General features: G+C 36.2%; 1 protein-coding gene across 12 annotated transcripts in view; it reads right to left on the bottom strand.

The window, feature by feature from the left end:
- The window catches only part of DENND4A (DENN domain containing 4A), a 131943-nt gene that overhangs the window by 50712 nt on the left and 60524 nt on the right, over positions 1 to 20707 (bottom strand). For 11 of the 12 annotated variants that reach the window (XM_047863233.1, XM_047863236.1, XM_047863240.1 and 8 more), the window contains 5 exons: positions 18777 to 18921; positions 18310 to 18485; positions 14374 to 14474; positions 9176 to 9394; positions 7368 to 7513 (listed from right to left, as the gene is read on the bottom strand). In XM_047863233.1, coding sequence (XP_047719189.1) covers positions 7368 to 7513; positions 9176 to 9394; positions 14374 to 14474; positions 18310 to 18485; positions 18777 to 18921 — 787 coding nt within the window. The remainder of the gene's footprint in view (positions 1 to 7367; positions 7514 to 9175; positions 9395 to 14373; positions 14475 to 18309; positions 18486 to 18776; positions 18922 to 20707) is intronic. The other variant, XM_047863242.1, reaches the window with a different exon arrangement.

Here is a 20707-nt window from a genome sequence, read left to right as displayed (position 1 = left end):
AACCCAAACTGCCTTTAATTAAGCACAATCCTATAGGAACTGATTGTAAGAATTCAAAACATAATCATATGAAGAACACATGGTTCCTAAATTAGTCATAAATGAAACTTGTACAATTCTCACACATTGTTTTTCTTATTCCTATTCAGCATTACCCACTCTAGCTTTTTAAAGTTGGGCAAATGTGGGGCGCCTGGGTGGCTCAGTCAGTTGAGCCCACTTCGGCTCAGGTCGTGATCTCAAAGTTCATGAATTCGAGCCTTGTGTCGGGCTCTGTGCTGACAGCTCAGGGCCCAGAGTCTGCTTTGGATTCTGTGTGTGTCTCTCTCTCTGTCCCTCCCCTGCTTGTGTCCTGTTTCTGTCTCTCAAAACTGAATAAATATTAAAAAAAAAAAAAAAAAACTTAAAAAACAGTTGGGGAAATGTTTTCTGTTTGAATATGCTAAGATCAAAAGATATGTCTAATTCCTGTTCACTCTTAGTCATAGATTGACTTAGGTAGTCTCTCTCTCTCTATATATATATATAATTAATAATATAATAATATATTATATATAATAATATAATATTATTAAATAAATATAACAAAAACATTTTATATATAATATATATGATATAAAATATTTATATATAAATATATAAAAGTAAATATTACTTTCCACAGCTAAATTGCCAAAAGTAAGAGGACCTATTCACTTAAAATATTAAGTTAAAAGGGGCACCTGGGTGGCTCAGTCAGTTAAGCATCTCTTGATTTCAGCTCAGGTCATGATCCTCAGTTTGTGAGATCAAGTCCTGCTTGGGATCCTTGCTCTCTCTCTCTCTCCCTCCCCCTGTCACTCTCTGCCCCCCTTCCATGCACACACTGGCACGCTTTTTCTCTATCAAAATTAATACATTTTGAAAAAGAAAAGTCACCCAAATAAGAACCCCAACATAAATGATTATTTTTTTAAGTTATTATTGATATTCAGGGGTGCCTGGGTGGCTCAGTCGGTTGGGCATCCAACTCTTGATTTTGGCTCAAGTCATGATCTCTTGGTTTGTGGATTTGAGCTCCACATCAGGTTCTCCCCACTGAGTGTGTAGCCTGCTTAGGATTCTCCCTCTCCCTCTCTCTCTCTCTCTCTTTCTCTCTCTCTCTCTCTCTCTCTCTCTCTCTCTCTCTCTCTGTCCCTCTCCTGTTCGCACACACACTCTCTCTCTTTCAAAATAAACAAACATTATAAAAATCTCAAGTATTACTGATATTCAGAAAACATTTGCAGACTAAAAGCAAGTACTAACTTGCTGTGTTGAGTATACTTAAATTGTGGTACTAAAATATGAAAGGTAGCAACAGTACTGCGTATTTACTATTTCAGAGAGTTCTGCTTAATGATACTAGAAATACAATGAACCTCTAAGTGTATATGAAGGTTATTAAGGTATATTTTGAATCTTGTGACATTTTGTTATTTTCTCTAATAAAAAACTTCCTTTGAATTATATAATAAAGCAAATACAACTATGTTTTAATGAGTTAATTTTCGGTGTTAATTTTCTTAGTCATTAAAATATTTAATTATAACGTGATTCCATTGGATCTTTTGTTGGATCTAGAGTTTGAATAGGTAAATAGCATTGCAGGAAAATAATCTGCCTAGAAACAATGGTTACACATTTAATGGGATTGGTTTTTCTCAACAGAACGTATATTCTTTGTGCAATTATTCTAACCATGTCCTGCACGGACTCTTATCAAGTAAATAGCAGGTGTCCTACTTTCAGAAATTCCTAGACAATATAAGGTAGTAATTATCAGTAATAAAATATCCTCCTCAGAACACGATGCCCTAGGTACCTAGGAAAAGTGTTATGTGTCTTACAATATTAATGAGTATTTTAAAAACCATGTGATATGGACACTACTGTATGAGTTCTTAGTTGAAATACAAACTTATGAACAAGGTGCACAAAATGAGTAAAAATAAAAGGGAACAATACAAGATTTCTGTCCTCTGCATAGTTAATTGAATTCCTACAACAAATTCAGTGTTCCCATGTGGATTAATCCATGTATTGGCTAAAGTATGCTATTACCCAATCTCTGATCGTGAGTTTAGTCCCTTATGATTCAGTTAGTTTGGCACAGGAAAAAACTGTTATACAAATGTATGCCACAGTTCACAAAGCAAGCTGAATTGCACATAAAGAAGACCAGTGGAAGTCCAGCATCACAGGGGAAAAACATTCAAAGCGCATAATGCTAGTCAGAAACCCCACTTTTTAAAAAAAGCAGACTCCATGCCCAATGTGGGGCTTGAACTCACGACCCTGAGATCAAGAGTTGCATACTCTACCCACTGAGACAGCCAGGTGCCCCCAGAAATATCATTTTTACCTACAAAACCAACACAATTATTCCCATAAAAAAGGACTTAAAGAAAATATGTTTTAAAGCACACTTTTCTATTTACCACAGACCTTTCTATTTATTTATTCTTTCTATTAAGCACCAACTAAGGCAAACTTACAGATTTGATTAAGATAGTGAATAAACTACCAATCTATAAACTCAAATAAAAATCAGCAAAATATAAATAGACTCATAATGTTTTCTACTTTTCGGTTCATACTACACTACTCTGAACACTGTGAGATGTGCGTAATGATCTCTACTCACAATATGTTTTAAACATAGATAAGAAAACAACACAGAAAGACTAGATGACTCCACAAAAGTTACAAGTATAAGAGCTGGAACTCAGGTTGTCCTGATTCCCAATGCAGTGTTTTTCCTATTACATCTGGCATAGTCAGAATCATTTCTCATTTTTATAAGACATATTTGGTACTTATTTAACAATTAGTAAAGGACATTTTCATGTCAAACTCAGAAATGAGACAATTTCTGGGGCGCCTGTGTGGGTCAATCAGTTAAGCGTCCAACTTCAGCTCAGGTCATTATCTCATGGTTCGTGGGTTCGAGCCCTGCGTAGGGGTCTGTGCTGACAGCTCAGATCCTGGATCCTGCTTCGAATTCTGTGTCTCTCTCTCTCTGCCCCTCACCCGCTCACACACTCTCTCTCTCTCAAAAATAAATAAACATTAAAAAAAAATGAAAAAACAAAAAGAACTGAGGCAATTTCTGAATGTGAGGATGAGTTGTATTTTGGCTGTTGTGCTCCCTCCGCTCAAAAATCACTGATTTTCACAATCCTAAAATTTGTATGGAACCAGAAAAGACCCCAAATAGCCAAAGTAACGTTGAAAAAGAAAACCAAAGCTGGAGGCATCACAATCCCAGACTCTAGCCTGAACTACAAAGCTGTAATCATCAAGACAATAGGGTATTGGCACAAAAACAGACACAAAGACCAATGGAATAGAATAGGAAACCCGGAAATGGACCCATAAACGTATGACCAATCTTTAACAAAGCAGGAAAGAGTATCCAATGGAAAAAAGACAGTCTCTTTAGCAGATGGTGCTGAGAGAACTGGACAGCAACATTCTCTTACACCGTACACAAAAATAAACTCAAAGTGGATGAAAGACCTAAATGTGAGACAGGGAACCATCAAAGCCCTAGAAGAGAAAGCAGGCAACAACCTCTTTGACTTCAGCCCAGCAACTTCTTACTCGACATGTCTCTAAAGGCAAGGGAAATAAAAGCAAAAATAAACTATTGGGACCTCATCAAGATAAAAAGCTTCTGCACAGTGAAGGAACCAATCGACAAAACTAAAAGGCAACTGACGGAATGGGAGAAAATAGGGTTAGTACCCAAAATCTATAAAGAACTTACCAAACTCAACACCCGAAAAACAAATAATCCAGTGAACAAATGGGCAGACGACATGAATAGAAACTTTTCCAAAGAAGACATCCAGATGGTCAACAGACATGAAAAGATGCCTGACATTGCTCATCATCAGGGAAATACAAATCAAAACCACAATGAGATACCACCTCATGCCAGTCAGAGTGGCTAAAATTAAGAACTCAGGAAACAACAGAGGGGCCTGGGTGGCGCAGTCGGTTGAGCGTCCGACTTCAGCCAGGTCATGATCTCGCGGTCCGTGAGTTCGAGCCCCGCGTCAGGCTCTGGGCTGATGGCTCAGAGCCTGGAGCCTGTTTCCGATTCTGTGTCTCCCTCTCTCTCTGCCCCTCCCCCGTTCATGCTCTGTCTCTCTCTGTCCCAAAAATAAATAAAAACGTTGAAAAAAAATTAAAAAAAAAAAAAAGAACTCAGGAAACAACAGATGTTGTTTCTCTTGTTGGTGGGAATGCAAACTGGTGCAGCCACTTTGGAAAACAGTGTGGAGGTTCCTCAAAAAATTAAAAATAGAATTACTCTATGACCCAGCAATAGCACTACTAGGAATTTATCCAAAGGATAAAGGAGTGCTGATACACAGGGGCATATGTACCCCAATGTTTACAGCAGCGCTTTCAACAATAGCCAAATTATGGAAAGAGCCCAAATGTCCATCAACTGATGAATGGATAAAGAAGATATGGTATATACATACAATGGTATACTACTTGGCAATGAGAAAGAATGAAAACTTGCCATTTGCAACAATGTGGATGGAACTGGAGGGTATTATGCTAAGTGAAATAAGTCAGTCAGAGAAGACAAATATTACATGTTTTCACTCATATGTAGAATTTGAGAAACTTAACAGAAGACCATGGGGGAAGGGAAAGGGAAAAAATAGTTTCAAACAGAGAAGTAGGCAAACCATAAGAGACAAATACAGAAAACAAAGTGAGGGACAATCGGGGTGGGGGAGTGGAATGGGTGATGGGCATTGAGGAGGGCACTTGTTGGGATGAGCACTGGGTGCTGTAGGTAAGCAATGAATCATGGGAATCTAGTCCTGAAGCCAAGAGCACACTGTATTCACTGTATATTAGCTAACCTGACAATAAATTATATTTAAAAAATAATCAATCACATTTTCTTTAAGTCACATAAATTTGAACGTGATGGACTTCTTTAAAAAACCTTACAAGCATAACTTGTTGACTAAATACATGACAAAACTTTGCTTTCCTCCTTTTTTCTATGGTCATGGGCATAAAATCATGAACACTGTATGCATATATACTCACAAATATACAGGAGTTTCAAGTACAATAACTTTTCAAGTGCATATAATGTTTTCCCTTTCATCGTCTGAGAGTAAATTGCTGGCCTGATGACCCAACACCCTTCAATACTTTAGTGTGTACTTCCTACAAACAATGAAAGTCTGCTATCTAACCATAATACAACAAATTGTGGAAACCAACATGTTATACTACTACCACTGTCTAATCCTCAAACTACCTCCAAGCTTTACTGATTATGTTAATGATGGTATGCCAAGAGCATCCAGTTCTGAATGATGAGCCTTGTATTTGCTTGTCAAGACTCTTTAGTTTCCTTCACTTTTGAGCAGTGTCTTAATTTTTCCTTTATTTTCTTAACCCTGAAAATTTGTGGATCACAGAAGGGGTATTTTGAGGGATGTCACTTAATTTGGGTTTGTCTCATACTTCCTTGAGATTCTACAGGTCATGCATCCTTGGCAGAAATATCACAGAGTTGATGTTGTATTCTCACCATGGCCTATTATAGGCATATGATGTTGATTTGTTTCCCTACTTGTAATGTTCACTTTGATGACTACATAAAAGTGGTGTCTGCCAGGCTTTCTGTTCCACTATAAAATTCCTCTTGCCCATTTTGTAATTAATACGTATTTTGTGCAGAGATACTTTGAAACGAAAATCCTGTTTCTCATTAGACTCTTAGTACCTGTGTAAACTCATAGTTTCCTATTTTATCCAATGGGTTATAATCTGTTACTTAGATTTGATGTTCAAATTGTCTCAGATATAGCCAGTGGGGGTTCCTTCAAGCTGGCTTATCTTTGTGTGTGTGTGTGTGTGTGTGTGTTGTTGTTGTTGTTGTTGTTGTTGTTTTAAAAAACATGTCTCCATTATTCTTGGAGCAATTCCTTATGTTCTAGCACAAGCTACTTCAGGGCTCATCCTGTACTTTCCTTGCCCTAGGCCCAATTATTCTCCAAGGAGTCCTAATTCCTTTTAGTGGAGAATGGGCGTTAGAAGCCAAATTCTGTTCATTAGGTGTACTCACCACCATTGGGGTATGGCTGCTTCCAGATTCTCTAGGTGTACAGAGCTAGGGAATATATGTATGTACACACACAGACATACATACTTACATCTGTACTTATTTCTATATTTGTCTATACATACTGAAAACCAATGATATATCAAACCTCTTACTCCACTCTAATAACACAGGGTTCATTCTGGTTTTCTCCTTTTCTGTATTTGTAAGTCCCTTCTCTGACAGTGAGTAACTTCATTATCTTTAATATATTTATTTGATCCACTCCTCTTTACATTCTCCCATTTCCACCACCACCCCTCTCCACACATACGACTTCTTCATCCTAATTTGGCCTCAACAGCTACTTCCAGACCTACCCTCTGTCCCCACCAAGCTGGCATCTTCCTCATCTAGATCAAACTTTGATACTCCATTTGCTGCCCCTACCCTGTGGGGACACTCTCCTCACCTTGCTCAGCCTCTGATACTCCATGCTGTTTTGGCATGGATACTCTTCTCATCTTGTTTATTCTGATCCTCTGCAGCTGTCTGTCCCCCAGCCTGGGCACTCTTTTTATCCTGCTCATCCTCTGATTCTCCATGCTAGGTCACCCCTTACATAGATGCTGTCTTCACCTGGCTTGGGCTCCAACACCCAATGCTAGTCTGTTCCTCCTTCCTCACCCCATTCAGGTTTCAACACCCCACTCTAGATCACTGTTCCCCAACCTCCTCTATGTTCAGCATAGATAACCACCTTATGATATTAGGACTGAAGGGGAAGAGAAGGTTTCATACACGAATTTAAAATAGAATTAATTCACTTAATTTATGCTATAAACTCACTTCCAAATTGTAGAAGAATTCAAGTGATATATTCATTATGCACTACACCTACTCTCAGCATGTGGCAAGGTACAATAAGGAGAGGTGAAAACTACAGATGCTCAAGTTGGAGGTGCACAGACTTGGACAGAACTCCCATAGTCTGTAAGTGGGCAGGCAAAGTTATAGACCTGGTTGCTAAAATAAGACTCATGATTCAGTAAAATCCTGCAAGGTACTCCTAAGAGTTTGTGGTTTATAATATCTAGCAGTCCAAACAAAACTTTAATAATATAAAGAGTCAATGATGAAATGAAATGAACTTAGATTCTGTCAAGCGCTGATAAAAGTTAAATAGAAACTATAACTCATAACATGTAAAACAATCACACAAAATAAGTCAGGGCACCGTAGACATACTCTTACTTACTTTATCTACACAGTCATCAAAAAATGCCAGGCTTGCATCTTTGTCACTGACAAAAGAACATTCCTCGATGAAGCGAATGAACATTTGTGTTTTGGTCATCATGTTATAGAATTTTTGATGTGATCGGTCCCGGCTTCTTAAGAAAGCTGTTCAACATAAATTCATAATGTCACAAAATATAGGATCATTCAAAGATTCATAGAATTTTAAGCCAGAAGGAACTTGATTAACCATGTCATCTGTACTTCCTCAACCTACCATTTTGCAGAAGAAGAAACTAAGACCCCTGGGGAAGTGACCTGACAAAGACAGCAATACGAAAGGAACTTGAACCCAGATCTTTCAAATCTTCACCCAGACTTGTCTCTGTTGTCCTCTCATTACCTTGTGGATTATATATAAAATTGTAAATGTGAAAGCATTTTTAAAGAGCAACAGTTACAACCTCTCTAGTGTTTGATTATGTCTGTGCCTTACTGAAACAGAGGAAAAGTTTATTTCCTGATTTTGCACTCCACACTGCTTACTATGATCAGTTACACTACACTTGGGCCTTCTTTTGGGCCCATAAATTCAAACTATTTCCAAATGTTCTCTCTGTCTAAAACTTTCTACTTTTCTTTTGCCTGGCTAATTTGTATTCATCCTTGACATTATGGCTCAGAGATAAATTCCTCAGAAGGGTTTTCTGTGATCTGAAGTTGTGAAATAAAGTGTTCATTCATATTATTTTTTTAATGTTTGTTTTTATTATTTTTGAGAGAAAGAGAGAGAGAGAGAGAGAGAGAGAGAGAGACAGACAGAGTACAAGCTGGGGAGAAGCAGAGAGAGAGGAAGATACAGAATCCGAAGTGGGCTCCAGGCTCTGAGATGTCAGCACAGAGCCCCAAGCAGGGCTGCAACTCATGAATAGTGAGATCATGACCTGAGCCGAAGTCAGATGCTCAACTGACTGAGCCACCCGGGTGCCCCTCATTCATACTATTTTCAAATTGCTTATCTTTTTTTTTTTTTAAGTTTTATTTATTTAAGTAATCTCTAAACCTCATGTGGGGCTTGAACTCCTGACCCTGAGATCAAGAGTCACATACTCCTCTGACTGAACCAGTCAGGTGCCCTTCAAATTGCTTATCTTCTTGACTATAAGCTCACTGGGAGAAGTGACCATGTCTCTCTCTCTCTCTCTCTCTCTCTCTCTCTCTCTCTCTCTCTCTCTTATGACCGTGTATCTTTTGCATGCCACTATATACCTAGCATTTAGAGGAACTCAATATATGCTTATTAAATGAATTTCTCTTCCAAATGTTATATACTACAAAAGAAAATAAATCTGTATTTTGACACAAATTGCACTCGGGGGCTCTCCAACTTCTTTTGTTTCAGGGCACAAACAGAAAGAAAGGAATATTTATAAAGTGTAATGAAGTAAAATGAATGAGGCTGTGCATGCTTGGGGGTGACCATCCCAGAGGCTCCTCTGAGTGTTCAACATTGCCCAGCTGCTCTGAAAACTAAAACTATCAATATCCTAACACATCTGTGGCACAAAAGAGTGAAGCAGTACATGGTTACAAAGCTCTGTGCTTTTCAAATAGTTTCTTCGACATATTTTGTTAATGGGATTATTTCTAATTTGTCTGAGAAATAACTAGCTGTGTGGAAATGGATTACCAACAAAATTGGTAGATTCACATACTTCAAAAATAGCTATGTATTTTGATAAACATGAGCTACTAACACAGAAAAACTGTATCATCATAAGGTTAAACTCAGTGATATGAAAGCTATAAAAGTGTACAATTGCTCACCTTGCAAGGCAAAAAGAGAGGACGCATCTGTGGCTGTCTCAGATGGGGCTTGTGTTATTGGTCTTAAGTATGATCTATAGCCTTTTAAAATAGAGGCCATGAAACACAAAAATGCCTCTTGGATTTCCAAATCTATCATGTGCAACCTCTTTCCAGAATTAAAATCATAGTCATTCATTGCTAAGTCCATTAGTCCATCGTCTCTTGGTCTCTGCTGCACTGTGAAAAAATACAGGGTGAAGGTTTTCTCCAAACTATTGAAACCAATGTTAATAATGGTATCAATATAAATCTGTTCTATATGTATGTCAAGTCACGCTGTACACCTTAAGTTTATACAGTCCTGTATGTTAATTACATTTCAAAAAAATTGAAAGAAATAAGTTATTGTTTTCAAAAGGGCTCCAGCTACTTAACTCTTTGTTTACATAACTTCATAATATGTAAACCCCAGCAAAGCTTGCTACATCATTTGTTAGCCTCTGCTGAGTTCGTTTCAACCAAAGTAAATATAAAATTATTCCTGTTTGTCTGACTACCATAAAAAAAAATCATGTTCTGAAGTAACTATATATAAATTAATAAGAGAAAATCATAGCAACCATATCAACAGGAAACAGGGTTAAATGCATTAGTTCTACCCTCTCTCCCTTTTAAAAAAATGTAAGTGCCGACAGGAAAAACACACATGGATTAAAATGTGAAAAACAGCTCTTCCTTTTCCTGAACAACTCAACGCTAAAGCCATTAGGTAGTAAAAGAATAAACTCAAGTAAAAGAGGCCTGCTAGATGCCACTCAAGTAAAAGAGGCCTGCTAGATGCCATCACCTGTCAAGATGCCACCTTGACAAATCAAAGTAGTTCACGATCTGATAAGGATGCTAGGAAAGGAACATAGTGTCATTTCTGTGATATTCCTGCCAAAACTGTAGGACCTATATTTACCATGTGGACACTCAAGACAAACCCACATCATGGACCATTCTATGATAGCAAATACCATCTTCAAAAGTATCAAAAAAAAAAAAAAAAAAAAGAAGGAGAAATCGAAGAAGTGTGTGCAGAAAAGGAGACTAAAGAGACTTGAAACTAAAGACATCTGATTTGGAAATGGATTATTTTGCTATAAAGAACATTATTATAATAAAACTTGAATCTGGTCTGCAGGTAAAGATGGCAGAAATGCTCACTGGTAATTTCCTGATTTTCATCGTTAGGTAGTGGTGGAGGAAAATGTATTTTTGGGTAGGAAATATATTCCATTTGGAGGTGATGGGGGATCTATTCTCAAAGATCAGGGAACATGTTTGTGATTGTTTCAAAATTTAAAAACTTTTCAAACTACGAGGAACAATAAATCATCTTACAAAGTTTTTTCTGGAGTTCTTATTGTAGAAAAAAGTAACAGTACTAGAAAGAACATGGGCCTTTATACAGAAGATCTAGATTTTAATCCTAGCTTCATCTGTGTTAACTGTATAATCTCTGACAAGCTATTTAACCTCCCTCAATTTATCTTCAGAGTTATAAAGATAAAAAATATACGTGGAAGTGTTCTGAAGCTATAAAGTGTTACACAATCCTCAACTATCAGTATTGCTTAAAAGTTTATAATTTTCAGCTTTAAGGTTCTGCCCTTCAACAGCTGGACAGGCTATTTCACAGATTTTAATATTTTAAATATTGCTACAAAAGCTGCTGGACTTCTCAGCTATTTATAAGAAGTGTATGCCTTGTTAGAAAGCAGTTAACTAGTCAGCTTAAATAAAATTCTATACATAATTTATTTGCCACCTAAGATGACATGCTGCTCTATTTCATGTCACTGTTTTCCTATTCCAGTACTTATGAGACACTTCCAGATTCTCTGCTTGCTGTAAGGTTTACTTGGGAAACACTGTCGTCTTCCATGTCTATTTCCAACTCTATGGTCACTTTGAACCCTCAAGGATATAGGCCCCTTCCGCTGTCTATATTTCACCTAATACATAAAAGAGAACCTCAAATACTGCTATACCATTACTGACCATTTTTTAAACAGTAAGTATTAAATCATGGACCCTGAATGGGCCATTGTTCTAAAAATACCAAGAGATTAAGTATATGAAGGTTTAATTCTTCTTATCGATAATTCTGGATCACTGTCAAGGTATTCTTCTATAAGCTTTTTACTGAAACATTCTATATCCCAATCAATTTTCATTTTGATTAATTTCCTAATGCATTTGGTAGGCTTCTATTTTCAAATTATTTGAGGTTAGGACGGCATTAAGATCCACTGAAGGTGAAAGCTTAAAACCCAGCTCTCACCCCACTAAAATCATCAGCACTTTCTAATTTAAACCATCTGTCTTAAATTTTCAAAATTAAACTTCTATTCTCTGTATGAAGAGAATGTTATACGAGAGGAAACCCTTATTTTTTAATTATTATTATTATTCATTTATTTAATTTACATCTAAGTTAGTTAGCATATAGTCCAACAATGATTTCAGGAGTAGATTCCTTAATGCCCCTTACCCATTAAGCCCATCCCCCCTCCCACGACCCCTCCAGTAACCCTCTGTTTGTTCTCCATGTTTAAGAGTCTCTTATGTCCATCCCCCTCCCTGTTTTTATATTATTTTTGCTTCCCTTCCCTTATGTTCATCTGTTTTGTCCCTTAAAGTCCTCACATGAGTGAAGTCATATGGTATTTGTCTTTCTCTGACTAATTTCACTTAGCATAATACCCTCTAGTTCCGTCCACATAGTTGCAAATGGTAAGATTTCATTCTTTTTGATTGCTGAATGATATTCCATTGTATATATGTACCACATCTTCTTTGTCCATTCATCCATCAATGGACATTTGGGCTCTTTCCATACTTTGGCTATTGTTGATAGTGCTGCTATAAACATTAGAGGGTGTGTGTTCCTTCGAAACAGCACACCTGTATCCCGTGGATAAATGCCTAGTAGTGCAATTGCTGGGTCGTAGGGTAGTTCTATTTTTAGTTTTTTGAGGAACTTCCATACTGTTTTCCAGAGTGGCTGCACCAGCTTGCCATTCCCACCAATAATGCAAAACAGATCCTCTCTCTCTGCATCCTGGCCAACATCTGTTGTTGCCTGAGTTGTTCATGTTAGCCATTCTGACAGGTGTGAGGCGGTATCTCCTTGTGGTTTTGATTTGCATTTCCCTGATGATGAGTGATGTTGAGCATTTTTTCATGTGCTGGTTGGCCATCTGGATGTCTTCTCTGGAGAAGTGTCTATTCATGTCTTTTGCCCATTTCTTCACTGGATTATTTGTTTTTTGGGTGTTGAGTTTGATAAATTCTTTATAGATTTTGGATACTAACCCTTTATCTGATATGTTGTTTGCAACTATCTTCTGCCATTCCATGGGTTGCCTTTTAGTTTTGCTGATTGTTTCCTTCGCTGTGCAGAAGCTTTTTATTTTGATGAGGTCCCAGTAGTTCATTTTTCTTTTGTTTCCCTTGCCTCTGGAGACGTGTTGAGTAAGAAGTTTCTGTGGCCAAGATCAAAGAGGTTTTTGCCTGCTTTCTCCTGGAGGATTTTGATGGCTTCCTGTCTTATGTTTAGGTCTTTCATCCCTTCTGAGTTTATTTTTGTGTATGGTGTAAGAAAGTGGTCCAGGTTCATTCTTCTGCATGTCACTGTCCAGTTTTCCCAGCACCACTTGCTGAAGAGACTGTCTTTATTCTATTGGATATTCTTTCCTGCTTTGTCAAAGACTAGTTGGCCATATGTTTGTGGGTCCATTTCTGGGTTCTCTATTCTGTTCCATTGATCTGAGTGTCTGTTTGTGTCAGTACCATACTGTCTTGACGAATACAGCTTTAAAATACAGCTTGAAGTCCACGACGGTGATGCCTCCTGCTTTGGTTTTCTTTTTCAAGATTGCTTTGGCTATTCAGGGTCTTTTCTGGTCCCATACAAATTTTAGGACTGTTTGTTCTAGCTCTGTGAAGAATGCTGGTGTTGTTTTGATAGGGATTGCATTGACTATGTAGATTGCTTTGGGTAGTATTGACACTTTAACAATATTTGTTCTTCCTATCCAGGAGCATGGAATGTTTTTCCATTTTTTTGTGTGTCTTTTTCAATTTCTTTCATAAACTTTCTATAGTTTTCAGTGTATAGATTTTTCACCTCTTTGGTTAGATTTATTCCTATTTTATGGTTTTTGGTGTGATTGTAAATGGGACTGATTTCTTGATTTCTCTTTCTATTGTTTCATTGTTGGTGTATAGGAATGCAACTGATTTCTGTGCATTGATTTTATATCCTGCAACTTTGCTGAATTCATGGATCAGTCCTAGCAGGTTTTTTTTTTGGTGGAATCTTTTGGGGTTCCATATAGAGCATCATGTCATCTGTAAATAGTGAAAGTTTGACCTCCTCCTGGCCGATTTGGATGCCTTTTATTTCTTTGTGTTGTCTGATTGCTAAGGCTAAGACTTCCAATACTATGTTGAGTTAACAGTGGCGAGAGTGGACATCCCTGTCTTGTTTCTGATCCTAGGAGGAAAGCTCTCAGTTTTCCCCATTGAGGATGATATTAGCATTGGGTCTTTCATATATGGCTTTTATGATCTTGAGGTATGATCCTTCTATCCCTAATTTCTTAATGGTTTTTATTAAGAAAGGATGCTCTATTTTGTCAAATGCTTTCTCTGTATCTATTGAAAGGATCATGTGGTTCTTGTCCTTTCTTTTATTGATGTGATGAATCACATTGATTGTTTTGCAGATACTGAACCAGCCCTGCATCCCAGGTATAAATCTCACTTGGTCATGGTGAATAATTTTTTTAATGTATTGTTGGATCTGGTTGGCTAATATCTTGTTGAGGATTTTTGTATCCATGTTCATCAGGGAAGGAAACCCTTATTTTTTCCACGGTATTTCAGTAATGGTAAAAGTAAGGAAAACAATTACCTCAACCTCTTTTTCAATTTTACTATTCTAAAATGGCTCTATGAACATGTAGCAGATATAAAATAAAATATAATAAATTTTATAAATCTATTCAGCTTCTAACAAAGTTTGCTTTAGTGTTCATTTTCCCTTAAGATTATAAAAACATTTCCCTTAGATAAAATAAACAGTATTCTTTCCCTAGGAAGGCAAAGTAACTGGAGTCCTTTCTCAGATTAAATTACTTCCTTTAATTAAGTTATACACTTACATTTTGCCAGCTGCTGGTGCAAATTATTCAGTGTGTTCATCAGATTTTTACATGGTTTCTTTGGAAGTATCTTCCAGGCTACATTTTTCTTGTCACCAGTTCTGAGATTAAATGACAACAACAATGTATTTGTTAGATTTTTTTTTTTTTTTGCTATATATATAAAAGGTAAAAGAAAACATATATTGAATAAAAAGTAAAATACATACATACAAAATGTACATATATACAAAAATAAAATATTATAATAAGAGAAAAATACTACAAGGATAAACTGGGATGCAGAATATTTAAAAATTAACTTACACAAGAGTAGACCCTTATACAATAATAGCGCAAAAAATTATAATTATGTTGGTACTGGGTAAATTCTACTTGCAGTGGAACCATGCTAATCACTACAAACTTAATATGGTGGTCATTACTCTCAAACCCCATTTAAGAGTCTTTAGACACCTCAATACTGAGAAAATTCTAGCAACAGGAGGTTTTTTTCTTATAGATTCTGACTCTAAGAACAAGCACTGTGGAAAACTTGCACTTGTAAAGACAAAATGAACTGAGGATCCAGAAAGCTTATCAAAATACTGCAGTATATTTAAGTATTTAGTTTCTTAGTTTCCTAAAAGTGGAAGTAAAATTTGCTTTCGTTTCTTTCAGAAAATAACTAATCCATGATATTAAATTATTTGAGCAAAGGATAATCCTCCAAAGTACTTTTATAACTATAAAAGAGGATACCTGCTTGAAAGTGCTATCTTTGTTTCTACAACAAACTCCCATAATCTCTTTTATTAAAATTATTAGGACACAGTTGTTCTTCCAACCACACGTGCAGTAAGAAAAGAGCATGGTGATAAATACCATAAACCTTTTGGACTTCACTATAGCTTTTTTGATTCCATTCTTTACTTATTAAATCTTTCTTTGTACTTCAGAAGCCATATATATATATATTTTTAGAAAACTTGAAAAATGTAGAGAAAAAGGAGAAGAAAACTGAATCACTCATGTATTAACCACCAAAAACAACACAGCACACGTGTGTAGTGGAAGCTGAATTTATTTTTCTGTTCCCTGTACTTCCCACAGAACAAAAATGGCAAAATCATCACCTTGGAAACCAAACAAAGAAAAAGGAGTGGATGGGAAAGCTTAGGCTAAAAAGAACCACTGTCTTGGAATCTACCCTATCTTTCCACAAATGAGGATAAAAATACAGATAGATGGAACAGGGCCACTGCAGATGTCCCACTGCGAAGGTTTTATTTTATAATGTGACCGGGAGCACGGAATCCTGCATTACAGTGAGAAGACAATGTAGAACACTTTTTACATTATTTTCTGGATAAAACTTTGCAACACAGCACTCCCACTGTACTTTATCATTCACTGTGTGCATGCTGGCCTTTAAAACTAAATTATGAGCAACTTCAGAGAAAGAAGTGTACTTAAGTGTACACTTAAGTACTTAAGTGTACTTAAGAGAAAGAAGTACACCAAGTTGCCCTTTTATTTCCAGTGCCTCTCAAAAAAGGGTGCTGAAGATAGATGAACAGAATCTTGGTGTCCATTCATTACACCTAATTACTGTTATTTACTCATGTTTTTACTCATGGTGATTCCCAAAATAACCAATAATCGGTGGCAGAGGAATTAGTTTTAAACCTGGATGGTGATGGTTCCAAAATCTAGCGGGCAGTAGATGCTATGTGCCCCTTCTGATAATTTACTTAAAAATCTAAGCTTTGGGGGTGACTGGCTGGCTCAGTGGAGTGTGTCACTCTTACTCTTGGGGTTGTGAGTTCGAGCCCCATGTTGGATGTGGTGATTACTTAAAAATAAAATCCAGAAATTCTGGATAAAGGAAACTAGAAAGCTGTTAGTTCACCTGCTTCGTCCTTCCATACATTTGGAAGGGTGATAATATCAAGAAGGAATACTACTAATGAGTGCCAACAACTCATGTTTTCTTTGATTCTTTAACTCACTAGCGATCAAAAGAAAAAGATAAAATAAAAAATTATTTTAACAAACCGGAAGGAAAGTATAAAAAGAGGGAAAATGTAATTTATTACCATAATAAATACAGTATATACCAATTCACCACCCTGAATTTCAATTTTTAAAAATACTATGTCATTGGGGTTGCCTGGGTGGCCCAGTTGGTTAAGCGTCCGACTCTTGGTTTTGGCTCAGGTCACGACCTCATGATTCATGAGTTTGAGCCCTGTGTAGGGTTCTATGCTCAGTGCAGAACCTGCCTGGAATTCTCCATCTCCCTCTCTCTCTGCCCCTACCCTCCTCATGCTCTCCCTAAAAATAAAAAAAAATAAATTAAAAAAAATTATGTCATGTAACATCAACAACTGGCCAAAAAAAAGATAATACTTTAATATCTAAAGAATTAAATATTCCTGGTAATGAGTGAAATGTTCCTGATAAAGAATATTAGACTCTATCAATCCCATATATAAAATGGCTTTTATGCACAAAGTACATCCCATATTTACTTGGTTAGGCATTCTCTGAAAAAAAGCTTTTTGACAGCATATATACTTTATAATAGAAAAGTATTCAGGGTGCCTGGCTGGCTCAGTAGGTTAGGTGTTCGACTTCAGCTCAGGTCATGATCTCACGGATTCTGAGTTGGAGCCCTGCATTGCACTCTCTGTTGTCAGCGCAGAGCCTGCTTGGGATCCTCTGTCCTGCTCTCTCTCTGCTCTTCCCCTGTACACTTGCGCACAGGCATTCTCTCTCTCTCTCGAATGTAAACCTTAAAAGAAGTATTTTTTTGCTGTAATATATTATCATTTTATATTATTTTTATATTATCTATTTAATAGAACACCATCTTTTCTAATGGTTTAGGCACTTGAGGTTTTGACATACGTGACAAGACTAGAATTAATGTAAGGTTAGAGAATTCAATCAAAACGCTTTAATATGAAACACGCTTAGTAAAAATGGAGAAGAACCTATTGCACATATACATATTTAAGTTGTAAAAGGTGTATTAGCTTTGGGGCTTTACTAACAGACTAACTTGTAGTTATTGTAAGTATGTCCTATGAATGCAGTGTGTTCAGTGCATCAATTTCCTTTTCCCTGAATAGCATAAGTATGATTCAACTGAAAATAAGGGATATGAGCGAACAACTGAAACTATGAAAATATAGCTCCAGTAGCTACAACTTAAATATTATTCCAATAAAAAGAGAGGAAAACTTATAAAACCCTTATATTCTGAAAGTATAAAGGTGATAAAATCATTTATAACTTAAAAGTTATTTAATTTTTTTTGAAGTACTTGTGTACTAATAGTATTACACAAGACTAGAAACAGAATTGGAATACTATACCAAGGTATAGTATTCCGATTCAATTTGTGATTTCACCTGTACTCATCTGGAAAATGGTAAATAAATTTTTGTTTTGTTTTTTTAATGGTTATTTATTTTTGAGATAGAGAGTGCTAGCGGGGGAGGGATAGAAAGGAAGGGGGACAGAGGATCCTAAGTGGGCTCTGCACTGACATCAGTGAGCCCACTGCAGGGCTTGAACTCACAAAAATGTGAGATCATGATCTGAGCCAAAGTCAGACACTCAAATGACTGAGCCACCCAGGCGACCCTAAAGTTTTCTGTTTCTAACCTCCATTTCCCTTCTGCTAAATTTCTACATAAGATTATAATGTTTCTTAAATATTTAAAGATCTGAGGATTAAAGGTATAATTTCTTTACAGTACAAGCTCTCTAATACCCTAAATCTATTCCATTGGAGAATAGAACGGGTTGATTCAAAGATGGTATAATCCCAAAACAAAAACAATACAGCTCAAAAGAATTCTAATTCGCATTCATAAAATATACAATTACATACATATAATACGAAGTTGTAAATTACTGAGTAGAGAATCACTAAAATGTACTTACTGAGAAATGGTGTTGGTGTCTAGGTCAACACAACTGACATCTGGTGGAGGGTCATAGAGATCAAAGTATCTTGAATCGATTCCTACTATGAATGGACATGGTGCACTCAAGACATCTGCTAAAGCCAGTGGGCAGAGAGGAACATATGGGCATGGCCAGTGGAAAGGGAAAATCATCTTGGATAAACAAAAGACAGGAGAATATTTAGCTGTTTGGCATTGAAGCATAATTTATCAGCACACACAAAAAACTGTATTTAAATATTCATACCTAAAGCCTAACACTTGATAACCAGTGAAATAATTACAACTAATATGAAGTGTCAGAAAATTAAAATTGTTTTCACAACATAAAAATTAATTACTCTCTGAATTTTAGTTAGGCTTTTAAAAAGTAGCTTTAAATTAGATGAATCAATTATGCTTAAAATGAAACTGACTGCCAATGACAAAACCTGTAATACTCACAGACACTAATGCTTCTGTCACACTAGTAAGCACGGAAGGGCGTAGGGAATGGATGAGAATCTTATGTTCTGTTACTGCAAACACAAGTAGTGTCACAGCATTTTCAGGGCCTAAATTTTGAAGTAGTGTTGAAAACTTGCCACCACTGTCAATCCAAACAAAAATATATAATTAAAAATATATATATTCAAATATCTCATTATCCAAACTAATGAAACAAGGTCATGATTGGGTTAGGATTATATTATATATTCAACTTTAGACGCGATTGCTGTCCTTATGTGTGGAAAACACTAGAAATCTACTATGAAAACAATGAAGTTTTCTGAGGTTTCAAAATCATCAGACTTTTCTACAGTGTATTCAATATGGAAAAATGAAAAGTCATTCTTTTTTTCAGAAAAAGATCTGCTGGGTAGATAATGTCCAAATAAAGGACTCAATCTATAGAGGGATGCTTTGGTTGAAAGCAAATTTTTTAATGAAATTTTTGTTAAATGGCTCACCTTTCATTGTTAATTGTCAGAAAAAATATATGACTTACAGGCCCACCTCCCTTAAGGCAAGCACATACATTAAGATTTGGATTTACAAATAGATTATCTTTACTATTGTAATGAAGAGAGTAATATGAAATTGAGAGGTACGAAGTGATGGTATATACATACAAAGCAAATTTATAACCCAAACTGAGACATTCTGTGTGGTAACAAAATACTGGACTAAGTAATTCAGTAAGCCAATCAGTATGTTGTCTATATAATTGGCTAAATAATTGGCTTCACCAAATTAACTTTTTTATTTTTATTTTTGTATTAAAAAACTTTTTAAATGTTTATTTATTTTTGAGACAGAAAGAGACAGAGTGAGAGTGGGGGAGGGCAGAGAGAAAGAGAGAGAGGGATTACTGTCAGCACAGAGCCCAATGCGGGGCTTGAACTCACAAATCTAAGATCATGACCTGAGCTGAAGTTGACGCTTAACCGACTGAGCCACCCAGGCGCCACTTAACTTTTTTTAAAATAAAGCAAAACTAGTAACAATTCTCTTGGAGAAAGGAAAACACATCCACAGAAAACTTGTGCACGTTGGTAGCAGCATTATTCATTGTAGGCAAAAGTAGAAACAACCCAAATGTCCCTCAACTAATGAATGAATAAATAAAAAGTGGTCTATCCATACAACGGAATATTTGTTGGAAACAGAAAGGAACAAAATATGATAACACTGATGAACTTCAGAAACATTATAATAAGTGAAAGAAGCCACACACAAAAGGCTACATATTATATAATTCCATTTATGTGAAATCTCCAGAATAGGCAAATCTGTAGAGACAGAAAGTTAATCAGTGGTTGCCTTAGGCTGGCGAGGTGTGTTTGTGCACACACACGTGTGTGTGTGCATGTGTGTATTTGCGTGAGTAGAAATGGGAGAAATTCTTTTTAGAGTGATGTAAATGTTGTTTATAGTGATCTCCATATATCTCTATTCACAGAGTGAATATAACCATTGAATTGTACAATTTAACTGGGTGAATTGTACAGTATGTGAATTATATCAATAAAGCTGTTACCAAAATAAAAAAAAAAGGCCTCTTGGGTAAATTTAGGATCTTTTTATACATAGTCACAGTCAGTATTTCTAGTTTATTTTTCACTCAAACAAAGGTTAAGAAAACACTGGTTGCTCTGGACTGAGACCTAGTGATGAAATAATCTGCAATTCTTACAAAATTAATGTCAAAGATGGCAGCTGGTCTCCCTCAGGTATGTGCTACAAAATAACTTAATTATATTGTAATGATTTCTCTGCTAGAAAATTACACTGCTAATTAAATTTCAAGAACTGATACTTTAGAAAAAAATTATTTCATAATTTCTTGGAACTTTTAAGGGATGAAATACATTATTTTATTCCATGGTTAGTAT

Source organism: Prionailurus viverrinus, chromosome B3 (genome assembly GCF_022837055.1).
Source record: "Prionailurus viverrinus isolate Anna chromosome B3, UM_Priviv_1.0, whole genome shotgun sequence".
Taxonomy (NCBI): domain Eukaryota; kingdom Metazoa; phylum Chordata; class Mammalia; order Carnivora; family Felidae; genus Prionailurus; species Prionailurus viverrinus.
The sequence above is the reverse complement of the archived record's forward strand: the minus strand, read 5'-3'. Positions and strand labels throughout refer to the sequence as shown.